General features: G+C 35.8%; 1 protein-coding gene across 1 annotated transcript in view; it reads right to left on the reverse strand.

The window, feature by feature from the left end:
• The window catches only part of LOC105883091 (multidrug resistance-associated protein 1-like), a 79,177-nt gene extending 63,649 nt beyond the window's left edge, over positions 1–15,528 (reverse strand). Inside the window, exons 1-4 of the mRNA XM_020284744.2 lie at positions 15,381–15,528; positions 7,437–7,498; positions 1,177–1,324; positions 317–459 (exon numbers count right to left, since the gene is read on the reverse strand). Coding sequence (XP_020140333.2) covers positions 317–459; positions 1,177–1,324; positions 7,437–7,498; positions 15,381–15,452 — 425 coding nt within the window. The 5' untranslated portion in view covers positions 15,453–15,528. The remainder of the gene's footprint in view (positions 1–316; positions 460–1,176; positions 1,325–7,436; positions 7,499–15,380) is intronic.
• Between the last annotated feature and the right edge of the window lie 1,166 nt (positions 15,529–16,694).

Raw genomic sequence — 16,694 nt, forward strand, 5'->3', positions numbered from 1 at the left:
GCCAATGCTCATAATAATCCCCCTTTGTATATCTATATATACCCTATTGGTTCTGTTTCTCTAGGGAACCATGACTTAATACAATTAATATAAGATTTTAGAACAGTGCTTAATGCAGAGTTGGCTCCATGAAATATTGATCACATTACCGCAATCCCTATTTGTATAATAGACAATCCTAATAGAATACCCATACGCTAAATAAAATTCACAATAAGAGCATTCTTCAATCTTTTTTAGTAGAACTTTTATAGTAGAATACTTGCTTCTCATTTACCTGTAGGAAGGAAAACAGACACACAAGATTTCAACTTACTTCATTATGAGTGGGCTAGTGAAAAACAAAATATCAGCAAATACTCTGAATAAAGCAACTTGAATCAGGGCAGACTTAAAAGTGTTCCACAATGCATAAAGTAGAGATGGTTTTCTGGTACATGCTTCTTTACAAAAAGATGCCTACATAATTAAAGAAAATAGAAACAATGAGAAAATTGGACAGAATATTAGTACACATGAAATATATCTACATATACAAATATATAAATAAAACAACCATAAAACTAATGTACTCCAAAGACAATAAGGTAACAAGAAAAGAATAAATTCAGTTAAACTTGGAATTATGACCCATATCATTGGTATGATATGTATTCAGACTAGTTCCTGATATTTATACCACATACAAAATGGTAAGAGCAATGATTGTATTTTATCCCTTTTGTGAGTTTTGGAACTATTTCATTAATATGCAGTTTTTATCTCCAAATTATATTTTCTTTTAGGGAAGTCTGTAAAAAATATATATGTGATGATGGATGTGGAGTATCTACCCCTGTTCCCATAAACTTTAGCCTTGGCTACCATAAAATTTACTTGGACAATAGATGTGATGCTTTGAGAAACAGAAATTGTCTTTGTCACCATTTAGTGAAAAGCCAAAGGTACATATACATTTTGACATTATTTGCTTCTAAACATTAAAAGGAAGTGATGCTGAATAGTTTGAGGACAGAAAGATCTATAATAGCAACCAATTTTACTTGGGGAAATGGCTTGCCATTTCACATATTTTAGGGATTTTCTATATTAATAAAAATAATAGCTTATAGTTAGAAAAAGTTTTATCTAGTTACAGGTAGTAATTAACTACTTTAGAATTTAAAAATTAATTACCTTTACTTTTTGCCTTTCTTGATTCCTTAAAACTTCCTTCCTCCATTGTTTTTCAAAGATGGGGTACACAACGTAGGAGGAATCACTGTCATTTATTTCAAAAAGATCTTCTCTTTCCAAAGGTTTTTTATAGCCTAAAGTAATTAGACTAAAAATGAGAGAATAAGGTAAACAATACAGTAAAACAAATAATCACATTAAAAATAATTTTTCATGCATTTATTTCACTCCTTAATTTATAAAATATTTTATTGATCAAGATACAATGACTAGATTTTCCATTCAAAAAATTATACAACTTTATCTGGAGCTCAATAATGTGCAATAGTCATTTGTAATTTTTAGAAAGGCTGTTTAGACATCCAATTATTCAGTGAAACGCTAACTTCATTTACTCATCTCATATTTGAAGAATATACCACTCCCTATCTCACCTCATTTACTGAAATTTAAATAGCAAAATTTCACAGTAATGTATTCAGCCAATCACCCAAGAACCCACATTTGCTGTTAGGCTTGTATCAGGGGAGAAATAGATCCAAATTCTGCATTTGCAACTGTCTTCTGTTCCACTAGGACTTTATATACCCCTTTGCCACTTGACTTTAGGGACAGTCCAACTAGATGTGGAGTAGCTGTCTTTACTCCACAAACTTTGGTTTTGGCCAGATGATTTATTTGACCAAGAGAATATGAGCCAACATGAGAGTGCCATGTCTGAGTTGATTTCTTAAGTGCAGCAAGTTTCTGCCAGTCTCTTAGTGTTTCCACCCTTCTTCCTTAAAGAGCTTGACCCAGGGAACACTGTAAATAATTATGCATGAACAATGGGTCTAAACAGAGATGCAAACTAAGATGCCTGGTCTAGGTATGCCACAAAAGTTACTGTGGGAGACAATGAAGTGTATTTACCCACAGCTACCACTCTGCCCTACCATCTTCCAACAGGAATCTGATATTTATTCAGTAGAAAATCTCTTGGACTTAGGGTAAGCCCTTATGTCAGGCACAAAGTTATGAACTATAATTGGTCTGAACTAGCCCTGATAATCTCATTACTCGCTGCATGGGATTAACCACATAACTCATTTATAGCTCATTATGCCTAAACAAAAGTCTGTCAAGAAGAAATTTCTTTTTCAAATGAAATCACAAACTTCAAAAGGTGAAAACATTAGTTCTCCATCTTTTTTCCATTCCTCCTTCCTGCATGCACTTGACATGGTGCTCTGATGATATGTTCTCATGATGCTCTGAGATATAAAAGCCATCTTTAAATAATCAGTATGAGAAGTAGAAAAACAAAAAAGTTTGGGCCCTTTATAACATTTCTGATAGCTCACTGTCCTATTCCCAACCCTCTTCCCAATAACATAAGAAAATAAAAACCTATTTGTTTAAGCTATTATTATGTGGCTATTTTGTTACTTGAAGCCAAATACACTCCTAAGTGATAGAGTTTGGATATACTCTGTGCCATGACTTGTTCAGTAAGATATTAAACCCATATTTAAACTCATGTCTTCTGGCTCTATAGCCTCAGTTCTTTCCATTATAAAGTGTATTAGCCTAAGAGACAATAATAGAGCATTATACTACTCCAAAATGGGACCACTTTCATTGTCATTGTTACTGAATAATCTCAATTGATTGACCCTGGGATGGATTTTAAACCCTGTGGTAACCACAGTCTTCACTGGATTCAATTTTAATTTTATTATAATAAATAATATCCTATATAATTCAGATTTAACAAAAACTCTTAAATGTAATAAGAAAAGACCTTTAGTAATCATGTTTCTGTTGGCTCAGATAAGCTGGGTATTTTTCTGCAGTGCACTTTTAAAAACATATTAAGCAATAAACTACTTTCATGTCATATTAAGTCCATCCATTTCATTCCATAAAATAAATATTCATTTTCGAAATAAGACTGCATTGATTTTCACAAAAGCATTTTTAATAGCATTTACTGCCTCAGCATTTTGAGTTAGAACTGTGCAAAACTCAGCGGTTTTGGTTCAGGGATAAGTGACCCCTGGCTTTCATGCTGAGTCTCCAAATAAAGCAGCATCTAAAAATGACACTTAAGCTGAATTGATTGTGATTCTCATGGTTTGGTTGTTTAACTCCCTTGACTTCCCTTTTTCAGGTGTGTACTTCTCTCCCACTTTTTGCTCTCTCCTGGTAGACTCTGATCACATGTGGTGGTCTTACCTTCTCAGGTAAAAGCTTTTAAAAAGGAGGAAGCAAGGAATCAAAAGTTGAGGCAGATTTTTGGAAAACAACTAAGACCAACAGTTGACCCTTCCAATAAGTGAAATGTGCAGCATGCACCGGGTCCCATAAACTTATAGACTATTCCTAAAGCAACAATACATGCATCTCATATTTTTTAGAATGATATTTCTTTTCAAAGGACATTCACTTCCATTAATTTGATCCTCATAACTCCCTAAAGCAGGCAGAGCAGTATTACTTTCTCATTTTTACAGGCAGTTAAACACCAAGAACTTCAGAGACCAGTCACTTTTTTAAAATTTATGACATAAACCCGTGCAAACTTAACAAAAATCAGATAGTGCCTTCAAATGGAATACTTCCACTCTGTTCTTAATTTTATTATCTTAGAGACAATTTTGAATATATTTAGTACTAAGAAGGGTGCATAAATATCTCATCCAACTGATGTGAAGAGAGTAGAAAGAAGAAATCAGTCTCCAAAAACTGTAGTTTGGGACAAAGTTAGTTAATGGATAAATTTTATTAATGTGCAAGGAAAAGTTAGGACATATTGAGCAGCATATCCCTGGTTAAAATAATGATTCAACTGTGACTTATAAAAACATTAACTAGATTTTTCCATGTATATCAAGGGGATCATTCTATGACCATGATTATTACACACTGATGACAGATCATATTTGCTAATAAAGTCAATAAAGTCTTGGTAATTATTGGATCATCAAAATGATCTAGATAGGTGCTACCTTAGGAATTAAGTCTCATAAGCATATAATTTTCTAATTATTCTATCATCTGAGCACATTTAATTAAATTATTCATATAATTATGGGCGCTTGAATTTGGCCTAGGAAATAATATCTGACTTTATTCTGTAACTCCAGAAATAGATCTGAGAATAGGACGTTCTCTTAAACAATAGTTATGTTTCAACTGCAATTGTTTAATCACCACATAAGAAATCAAATTAGATTCATGCCAATGACAGTGCCAGATAACAGCATGCTGTGAAAATACTTTTTATCTAGTTCTGAGATATTAAAGTTAAACAGAAAATAAACGTGATATTCAACAATTATAGTTTGATGATTTGTTTGATTGACTTAAAATACAGATTACAAGAAACTAGGTTGTCATATTTTTAAATTTGCTATGCCTTAACTTGCCTATTAAATTTAATTTCAGTGTCTTACTTTAGGATACCTAATAGTTTGATGTTCGCAATATTTAATATACATGTATATTATTTTTATAGTTTGATAATCAAAGCTTTAAAATTACATTTATTTGAAATTAATTTCATTTGAATCACTTAAATTCTATGATACCTGTGACTTTAAAATGACACTGAAATTTTTAAAGCCAGAGCAGACATCACTCTTTTTTTCAACTCATGGATGAAACAAAATTCAGGTTTGGCAAACATTTTTATACATATACAAGTTTGAAAAATAAAAATAATTAACTGTAAACAGCCCAAATTTATATAATTTATGTCTAAACTTTCCTTTTTATAGTGTGCAACTTAATATTACATAGTTATATAAAATATTTGTCTCCCTCCTTAGGTGATTACTAGATTTGTATAACTTGGAAATCTTATCATAACTCAACCTCTCTGCCCAAGTATTTGCTCACAAGTATGTAAATTTTATACTTGAATTGCTTTCATAAAACCTACTAATGATCTTCATGTTGCCAAGTTTCATAAAGAATATTTAGTTCTTATCTTAATTTACCCCTTTTCAGTATTTGGCCCTATTAACCACTTTATTGTTCTCCTTTCTTGACAGTTTCTCTTTTCTTAGCCATCAATTACACTGTCCTTGGATATTTCTCTTAAATTCTGAACACCTTTATGTAGCTTCCTTTTTAGAGTCCTTCTTTTGCCATTTAAATACTGGTTGAACAATGAATGGCCCATTTGTTCAGCCTATTCAATGGCCTCTTCTTCTGAGTAATTTCATTCATACTCATAGCTTCGACTACTGACTTACAGTCAATGATTCCCAAATCCATAGGTTGAAGATTTATCCTAAGCCCGAGGACCACATATTCAAACACTTGTTCATGTGATGCTTCACAGGCATCTCCTACTAAAGCTTTCCAAAAGTGAACTCACAATTTTGCATCACACCTGAACTTCACAGTTGTCTGAGGCAGAAACTGGTATTTACACTATACTTTTCCTAGTTCCTCAATTTCTCATTCAATCAACTCTCTCCTAAGTAGCTTTTCTACATCCTTCCTCTTCATCATCTTTATTGTTATCATAGTTTGGACTGTGACCATAAATCTCCCAGGATATTTTAAGAGCCTCTAATGACTCTCCCTGTCTCCATTACCATAGCTACACAATTGCAAAGGTGATTTTCTGAAATGCAAATATGATCATGTCACTCTATTCTTCAGTGGCTTCTTATTGCCTTCAGGATGTCCTAGAGAACTCTTTATGATCTCTTCCTCTGGCTTAATCTGCCATTTCACCCACTTACTTCTCACTCTGTGGTTCACACATGATATTTGCCCAACTCGAAATATCACGTGACTCACTCCTATACATCTTTGAATGTTGGGTGAAAGCATTTGTATCTGTTAAATCTTCTCTAATCATGCAAAATTTGTGAGGTGACACTCCTGAAAATTTGTGATTGTCAATCGTGCTTATGTTGTCTTTCGCCTTTTTTGATAATTGATGGTCTACTTTTTAATCTTTGTAATTTTACTATAAATTCCTAGATAGCAGAAAGGAAGTCATTTATCTTTGCATTTTTAAATGTTATTACAGTTCAGAGCATCTACTATTCATTTTTTTTTAAAGGATTCATGTACTCTTAAGAACATACCTGTAGATGAAATTGGGCAATTTTGTTCCTGCCAACTATAAAGCAAAGAGTATAAATGTAGGAAGACAAATTTAATTTCATATTATCACCAACTTTCTGTTATGGGAGAGAAGAAATACATTTCTAAAGAATGCTTCTGAATTTATAAAATGAGAAAAAGTCAACTCTTATTTAATATTAATAATATCTTATTAATTAATAGTAATAATATATTATTAATATCTTATTAATTAATAATATCTTATTAAATATTATTCTTATTTAATATAATTTAATTCCTATTTTAAAGTCAGAGTTCACACTGGTATCTCCTAAGCAGAGATCCCCAACTTTTTTGGAACCAGGGACTGGTTTCATGGAATACAATTTTTCCACAGACCAGGGGAAGGGGGGGCATGGCTAGCGATGGAGAGTGGCTGTAAATACAGATGAAGCTTTGTTCAGTAGCCTGCCCCTCACCTCCTGCTGTGTGGCCCTGATTCCTAAGGGGCTATAGCCCAGGGCTTGGGGACTGCAGTCCTAAAGAACATCTGAGCTTTCATTGTACATTATAGATGATTCTATGAGATAAGCCATAATATATATTTTATAAAAATGATTAGTTGTGTGTGTGTATATATTTTAATACTAGCATACATAAATACATATGAGAGCACTCCTAGTAAAGAGTAGAATGAAATAGCAAAAAAAAAAAAAAAAAAGTAATGAAGTGTGGACTCCTCAGAAACTGATTTATAACACATACTTGTTTCTACCTGGGTATGGGTATCAATGGACAAGTTCTTTTCTCCCTCAACCTCAATTTCCTCATATGTAAATGTGTATCTCGTAGTGCTTGGGGAAGAATTAAGTGAAATAATAGATGCAAAGTGAGTAGCATATAATTGATGCTAAAAAAGAAGCTCATTTTTCAGTTCCTCCAATAGTGCTAATGAGACACAAATCCTATAAAGCGGCAGACATATTGGAGAAACATTAGTACTGCTACTGTGGAACTATTTAGTATGTTATTACCTTGATTTCTATGTAATAAATAATATGAAAAAAATCTTTACAATGTCACTTTGTAAAAATATTTATAGTGAGAGTAAAAGTGTATCGTTCAGGAATTATTTCCCTTGAAATCTTCCTTAGCATGGTATGCTACAAACACATTAGTAAAATTCCTACCTGCTAAACCAGGAATATGTCACCTTACTGAAGAATGAAGCACTTTTTTCTGAACCGCATTTCTGGAAAAGAAAACATATAGCAAGTAGCATATGAAGTTAGTGTCTTTAATTTACATTTGAAATATTTGTCAATAGGTGGAAAAGTAAACATGAAATAATTTATTCTACTAATAGTTACAGATAAGTTGATATCGTGATCCTTACAAAATATAGTTAAGTGGATATCTTTGATGGTGAACTAGAGGAATTTTAAGATTTCTCTCAACATTATGACTGTGCACATAGCAATAAATCATGTTGAGAAGGAAAATCATTTCTAAGATCCCTATTTCCTTTTCTTCCTCTGTGTATGTATATATATATATATATATATACACACACATACAATTTATCTTACACATATAAATATACACATTTAATATACATATAAGATAAATTTAAAATATTTGAATTGCTAAATTATAGATAATTTCGTCTTTTTTTCTGAAAAATAGCGAAGAGACTATTAGAGGTATTTTGTGTACTTCTATGTGTTTATGTAGTTTCACAATTATGTATTCATCATAATTACATATTATCCTGGAGGAGGTTATAACATCTCCATAAAATTTTCCTATTGACTTGGTGGGTTCAACCACGAGAAGAAGAGTTTTAAAAGGGAAGGCCTGAAATATAATCATTTTACATTTTTAGAGTCAGCATCACTCTCTTTGTATTTTGAAGAGTAAAACTGACCAAATTAAATTTGGTATTTGGAAATCGTCCCACATTTAACAGCTTTTGCATTTGTCTTCTCTAACCCAGTTCTGAGTCCATACTCAAACATAAAAAGTATTTACCATATTTTAAAATTTCTGAACCTAGAAGGAATGAGTGAAATGAAATTCCATCCTATGCAGCAAAATGTCCTAAGTATAGAAGAGAAAATAAGATACTTGACTCCAAATCTGTCCTCCGTGCCACAGCAAATGATATAATATAAATCATTTAAGATGTATATAAGTTACTAAAATGAATCTATCCTTATAGGATTGTTGCAAGAACACAATGACGAATGACACCTGCACTCAAATGTTTATTGCAGCACAATTCACAACTGCAAAGATGTGGAATCAACCCAAGTGCCCAACAATTCATGAATGCATACACACACACACACACACACACACACACACACACACACACACACACACTATGGAATACTACTTGGCCATGAAGAAGGATGAATTAATGCCTTTTGCAACAATTCGGAGGGAATTTGAGACCATTCTCCTAAGTGAAGTATCTAAAGAACAGAAAAACAAACACCAAATGTTCTTGCTATGAAACTGGAACTGACTAACCAATGGGCACATATGTGCACAGAGAGAAGTAAAACTCAGTGGAAATCAAGCAGGGGCTAGGGGAGAGGAGAGCATAGACAAAAACCTACTTAACAGGTACAATGAGTACTATCTGGGTGATGAGCACACTTATAATCCTAACTCAAGCATAACAAAATCAATACATGTAACCACAAACATTTGTAGCTCTGTAATATTTTGAAATGAAAATAATTCAAAAAAAATTTATCATGCCATTAGCCCAAAACCACAACTCAAATATGTGAAAAATAACGTCATCATCACTATTGTTACCAAACATATTATTTGAAAAATAAGTACACAAATTATTTGGGAAAATATTATAAAATTCTATAATTAACATGAAGGGTATATTTTACTACATAGGTTCAAATTTTACAGGGACTTGCCAATTTGGTAATTCATCATCAATGAAAGGATCTTATTCATATCCAAAACACATGTATTTCTGTGGAAGATTGTAAATGGCTACAAATTCTTTGCAGCTTTTCCCATCGAGAGGTAGACTCTATTTCTCCCCTTTGAAAACTGGGCTGGAATTGAGTCTTGTTTTGATCATAGAAATGCAACAGGAGTGACATTGAAAGAACTCCAATTCTAAGCCTCAAAAACCTTATCTCTTCCTTTTTTGCTGTGCTTGGAACCTTGAGTGCACCATGTGACTGATCCCCCAAACTAGCCTGCTAGAGAGATCCCATGCAGGAGAGCTGAGACACTTATCTGACAGTCTTTCACCTTGGCCAACATCCGGAAAACTGCTAGACACCTGTGTAAGGTGGTTCTAGACCATCCAGCTACCAGCCCACCTGCCAGCTGATTGTAGATGCATCAAAGAACTCAGCAGGTATCAGCCAAGCTGACCCAAACCAGGACACAATCCAACTTATCCAGAGAATCATAAATTAAATAAAATGGCTGTTGTTTTAAGCACTTAAGTCTTGCAAAGCTATTACAGATGGCTAATTTAGTAGACTAAGAACTCCATATTTGATTTAACATTCCTTCTAGGACTATTTTCCATCTGAAAACATCTTATATGAAGCCCTGTGCATCCTCTGGGAAATAGTCTCCATAGATGTGGGCCAGACATTTTATAATGAATATATTACAATAAAGTTAAAACATATTTTCCCTCCCAGAAGGAATAGCAGCCAGGTTAAAAAAAATAAAATCTGGTGAAGGTAATTAATCCTTGCCAAGCACCAGGAATGTACAAATGACTTCTCAATGAATAGATAATTACTGAATTCATATTGTGGATTTCACTGAGATTATTATTTATATGTTACTGCATGGCAATTTCTGCATAGAAAAATAGAACATGACAATTCTGACAGTATCTTTCAATGTTCTAATTTACTCCCATCTTCTCCATTAAATATTTTTCATCCTTCTAACTCACGTATTCTCGCTCTGACAGCACTTCTAGTCTGCAGACTTAATTGACTCCAAATAAGTCTCTCATTTCCCTGTCTCCCCATATCTACCACAGCCCTTGTTTTCCAAACTATTTTATTATCTATTGAACTTTTCTACCATTGGGCTTAGAGCAGTCCCCAATCTTTTTGGCACCAGGGACCAGTTTCACGGAAGACAATTATTCCGGGAGTAATTGGGGGATGGTTTCGGGATGATTCAAGCACATTACATTTATTGTGAAGTTCATTTCTATTATCATTACATTGGAATATATCATGAAGTAATTCTACAACTCACCATAATGCAGAATCAGTGGGAGCCCTGAGCCTGTTTTCCTGCAACTAGACAGTCCCATCTGGGGATGATGGGAGACAGTGACACTCACAGTGTGTTGCTTACATCCAGTGTACTCTGTAATCTCATTTCGGTTGCTGTCACTGCAGAAAACCCTGCTTCACAAAGATAAGATGTTGGAAATGCAAGCAGGCTTTTCAGTGTTTTTGTGGCAATCTCAGGACATTCTGCCTTGACTTTAATCCAGAAAGTATGGAGATTTGAAGTTGTCTCAAACATACTTTTAAGGCCACTGTCATTTGCCTTTTCAAGCAGTGGATCCTCTTCTAACACAGACAAAGTCAATTCACCTGGCTCATTCATTCACAAATGGACTGAGGATCCATTCCTTCCCAGTTTGAGGGTTTCTTATGATTGGGAAGTAATGCTCAAACTCTTTTGAAAGCTGAGATAAGTGATCATGCACCAGCTGGGAGAAAGAAGGCCCTGACTCAGTTTCTTTCAAAATGTGTGCTAATGTTTGAAACACTTCAAAAATCCCAATGTTCACTCGTGGCCTCCATAATTACAGTTTGGCTTTTGAATGCAGCCACTTTATCTACTGAATTGAACACAATTGTTGTTCTCCCCTGAAGTGGGACAGATTGAGTTCGTTGAGCAGGTTGAATATGTCATAAAAGTAAACAAGTTTTCTGACCCATTCAGTGTCCCTGAAATGTGCCGCCAGTGGTGTCTGTTTTTCTGAAAGAAATATCTGAGCAGCTCTTGTAACTCAAAGACCCAGGCCAGTGATCTACCTTTAGAAAGCCATCTCAGTTCTGTGCCTAAGAGAAGATGTGTGTGCTCTGCCTCCATCTCCTCACAGAATTGCACAGATTGGAGTGAAGGACATGTATTTGAATATGGTTGATAATTTTAATCCCATCCTGCAAAATGTTGTTTAGTTCAGGTGACATTTTTCAGCTAGCCAGCCTTTCTCTATGGATGACACAGTGCGTAGACTCACATTCAGAAACAACCTCCTTGACTCAGGTAGTGAAATCAGAAAGTTGTCCAGTCATGGCAGCCACTCCATCCGTGCATATACTGACACAAAATGACCAATTCAGTTTTCCTGATGTGTAATCATTCAAAGACTTGAATAGTTCTGCAGCTATGGTGTTGGTTGTCAACAAAAGGGCACATAACATATCCTCATGCACATTCTCCTGAAAAATATATTGCACAATAACAAGCATTGTTGTCAACATTGGTAGACTTGTCAACCTGGATTGCTACCATGATGACTCATTTATCCTAACAATTGTGCTTCAATATCCTCTGCTATTTCATCAGTTAGTCTAGTTATGGTGCTAGCTGAAAGAGGAACACATACCACCTTTTAAACTATAGCCTCTTCTAAAAGTTCATGGCAAATATCTTTAGCAGCAGACAGAATCAACTCTTTACCAATAGTATAGGGCTTCTTAGCTTCAGCAATGTGTTAGTTACTCTGATGGTCAGTGCTATCAGTGTAGACACATTTGATGAAGTGGTGGCCTTCAATGATTGCTTCTGTTCTTCGTGTCCATCCTTTTTTCTTTTGAAAAACTCCAAATGCTTGTCTTTTAATACAGGGTGCTTGGTCTCCATGTGGCGAAGCCGTTTTGAAGGTTTCATGGCTTCATTGTCACATATTATACAAAGCAGGCTTGAAGAATGTGAATCATCTGTTGCAATGAACCTATAATTTAAGTAGGACTCTTGGTATTTCCCCCCCTTATCAAAGAAGCTCTACAGTGACATTTGTTTTTTACTCATTTTTGCTAGGTGACTGAGACAAGTGCACAGCGTGGGAAAGATGTGCAGACAGAAGTAGTAAATAAAATAATGGGCAGGCCATGTGCAGACTAAAATAAGTGTCAGATTCTAACTTAAAGTCTGTCACCAGATGCAGCTGTACAATTGAAGTACACCACGCATTTGCTACTATAAAGCCTGCCACCAGATGCAGTTTGTTATTTGCCACTTACTGATAGAGTTTTGATTTGAGTCTGCAAGCAATTGATTTATTATGGTCTCTGTGCAGTCAAACCTCTCTGCTAACGATTATCTAGATTTGCTGCCACTCCCCAGTGCTAGCATCACCATCTCAGCTCCACCTCAGATAATCAGGCACTAGACTCTCAGAAAGAGTGTGCAACCTCTATCCGTCACATGGGAGTTCTATAGTAGGGTTCACACTCCTATGATAATCTAATGCTACCACTGAGCTGACAGGAGGCAGAGATCAGGTGGTGGTGCAAATGCTGGGGAGCAAAGGCTACAAATACAAATGAAGCTTCACTTGCTCGTTGCTCACTTCCTGCTGTGAGGTCCTGTTCCTAACAGGGCACAGAATAATGCTAGTCTGCAGTTCAGGGGCTGGTGACCACAAACTTATAGTATGCATTATGTAATCATACATTAACATTGTTGACATAAGAGCAATTTTCACTAGTATGGAGGTCCTGTTATTTCTGGATTATGGCAGAGGAGCAAGAAATATTTAAACCACCAGACCACAACATAGCTGGGTCACGGCTTAGAGGAGTATGTTGCTTTCAATTTTCCTTGGGTCCAAACTTAAGATGTGGCCTCATGGGCATATGGTTTGTGTGGCCAATTACTATGTTTAGTGTCTCACAACTCCTAATTTTGGAAGCTCCCTTTGTGAATATTATAAGATGGGTCTGGGAATAGTGAAGAAAGTTATGGGAAAGTGAAAGCACATGCTCATGGAGAAGAGAAAACATCTAGAAATCAAAAGGAACTTTTGTCTTCTAATCACTTAAAATGTGCCAGACTTTGCATCATGTATAGTATCTCACCAAATATAACATACCTTTATGGTGGGACCATTTCTGTCATTCCCATTTTACAGATATGGAAACTAAGGCCCAGAGTTAAAGAAATACCTAAGATCTTTCAACTAAGAAGTATAAGACACTGGATCTAATCCAGTTAGTTCATTCCATCTTCCAATCATAATCCAACACTCTCCACTTTGTAATAATACCTGTTCGATACTGTTTTCCACTACTTAGAGAGACCTTTCCTCCTATCCACTTTCTTATACTTCACTTTTGGTTTTGGTGCTTCAATCTTATTTAGGATTTATTGCCTTTGGTAATTTTTTTCTTCCCACTTCAGCCTCCACCGTCTGATACAGGTTCTGTATTACCATTGCTATTTCAACAAACTCCTCCAGGGTAACTTAAGTGCTCCTTCAAATGTGCATATGTTGAATTTATCCAACTTACCTTATCCAACTATCTCATGATTTCCTGACAGGTGCTTCTCTCTTATTAAACTTAATGTAACTAGAGGACAGAAACTGTATTTGATTTATCTCTGTATCTCCAACTTCTGCCCAAGGCTTAGCTCATAATAAATGTTTCACATGAATAAATGAATGAATGAATGACGGGTGGATGCAAATCACTACCAAAAAATATTTATAAACATCTATTCTTAGGTCAGCATCCCAGCCCTAGAAACTTAATCAGAAAGGCATGTTCTTAGCTTATACGCTAGGTAGGGATTTTACCTGCAATTGAGTATATCAAAAATTATGAAGTCTCAACTATAAAATGTAATCATACAAGGTTTTTGATACACTTTGAAGTGCTAATTTTTTTAAAAATTTGACATTATAACAGAGAATGCAATTAAAATGAATATTTTCAACTTAAGTGGATTCCTGATCTATGATGGCTATCAAAGGAATAAACATTGTTCAAAAAGTAGAGGAAAAGCTGACTAGAATTTTGGATGACGAAATTGAGTTTTATAATTTTTACAACCTACCAGTCTGATTTACTGCCTTTGGTCACCTTTGTTGTTACACTGATGATATTAAACCAGTTTGCCTGATTGAGCTTGTCATCTCTATTTTACGGTAAAAAAAGACATATTGTCCTGATGGAGCTTGTTCATATTTTCAAGGGACTTATTTAGCCCCTCTATTTAAAAGACTTTTAAAAGAGTGTTTTACATATAATTTACTTTGCTCTTAAATAAATTTATAGCTGTGCTTTATATGGGATCAGAAGAATAGCTGTAATATTTATTTGACACTTGGAGTTACTGAGAAAACCAGTATTAGAACAAGCTCCCCTGAATCTGAAATCTTTTTTTTTCTTTTTCTTTTGTTAGAACTACAGAATCACTTGTGTTGAGGGCTATTTCTAAGCCCCTGTCTTGTATAGTGATGATAAATGAAACAAATGGAACCTCTGTTAGGGAAATTGCTCCTAACACACAACTGAAGGGTTCATTTCTCTGACAACTGCCTTTGCACATAACTCCTATTGTGGAAGAAGCAGGAGTAATCACCGGGCAGAGCAAAGCACGCTTAAGTGTCTGCAGTTTCCTGATTTGGCCCAGACCTCAGTGTCCCAAAACCCAGGTCAGTTTACACACTGAGTAATTTTTATCCTGAATTGCTCTTGTAGTTTTAATGGGACCACCCACCAGTTGTAGAATTCCACCCCAACCTGTATCCCTGCAGCCATGATGACAGGTCCACTCATTAGTTCAAATATTCATATCTATGTACCCTGGATTTAATTTATCTGTTTATACAAAGATGCCTCGTTGTCTCCACCAGCTCTACCAAGACTGAGGCTCAGGTTTCACACCATTCTGGGGTCTTATCTTGGCTCTCAAGATTGAGTGTGCATGCCCGTCTGTCTATCTTTGGGTGTGATTACTGGTAAAGCAAGGCTCTATGACATCAGCCCATGCTCAGAGTCCAAAGAGTCAGCTCTCCCTACTTCTACTCCCCACCCAGAGTGGCCCAAAGATTTGCCACTCCTCTCTCCCCCAGGACCAAGGAGCTTTACCTGTGCATCTAACATCCCCGGGACTTGCTTGTAAGAGCCACGGGTGTCCCACCTCTGCAGGCTGGAAAACATGGTCCGGGACGACCTGTGACTGGCTGCAGAAGAAGGTGCTGCAGCTGTCACCTCTCTTGGCTGGCATCTGACAGTTCAGTATGGGGAAGGTGGGTGGGAGGATCTACGCTCAGGGCTGGCCCAGTCAGCTGTTACCTAGTTGGCTGCCTGCCCTTAATGGAGGGTGTGCCTGGGTCAGGGTGGAGGTGGAATAGGGTGGAGCCGGCTGGAAGGAAAGTGGGGAGGGAGAGGAGGAGGGACTTTCTGTAGAGTCAGAGGATCCCTGCCTGGAGGAAGTCGGGGGCGGGGTTAGGGGGGAGTTCCCAATTGACTTGATAGTTCCCTTTCCCAGGGTGCTCTATTAGAAAACCTGTGTCCCTTTTAAGACAGAAGCACAGAGCTCACTCCTTTCTGGGAAGACATTTGCAAACACAGTGTTACAGAAAGTTGTTGAAGACACCTGCCAGTGAAATTTTGGGGAGCAAATTTATTGCAATGGCCTTAATGTTAAAAAAAAGAAATGAAATACTCCCCTTAGTATTAGGAAACCATAACAGTATATTGCATCTAAATTTTACTCTTCAAATCAATTATAAAACATGATAATAAATGAAAATTTTCATAGTAACTAGGATTAGCAAAGAACTAATGTGACACGATGCATAAAATGGGATATGGAAAGCTAAGGATGACATTTCGATTTTTACTAACTATTAAGAAACCATGAGTCTTGGATAAAGAAGTGCAGGGGTATGCAACAAATTACTTTGAGGCAGATACTTGACACATGATACATGTCATTAGTCTGATGAAGCATTTTGTTTCACTTAGAACCTGAAGCAACACAAAGGGAGAAATCTTAGGATTTTCTAATAGTAGGAATAAAGATAAAGCAGGGTCATATTTTAGAAGGATGAGTATTATGTTTCAGGACCAAGGAACATTCTGTCTGCTTCTTGGGATTGATGTCACAGGTAGATGAGGGTTTAGAACAAGAGGAGGCCCAGAGATGATAGAGGGGAAGGTTTGGGGGTTAAGTTTGGGTTTGGCCATAGAATGGGTCAAACTATGAGGAATCAGACAATTTTTACATAAGAATTTAGACCAAATGATACTTCATAGAATGGAAGTCCTTGAGAATGTTTAGAACACAACTTATTTGTCTTTGTCTCTTTAGACCGTATTTATTTGGCCCTATGCAAGGATTAACTTGTGTCTGTGATGAGTTAAGAGCACAGCTCAGGACTTAGAAACTCTAATTTC

This window comes from Microcebus murinus, chromosome 1, assembly GCF_040939455.1.
Source record: "Microcebus murinus isolate Inina chromosome 1, M.murinus_Inina_mat1.0, whole genome shotgun sequence".
Classification (NCBI taxonomy): domain Eukaryota; kingdom Metazoa; phylum Chordata; class Mammalia; order Primates; family Cheirogaleidae; genus Microcebus; species Microcebus murinus.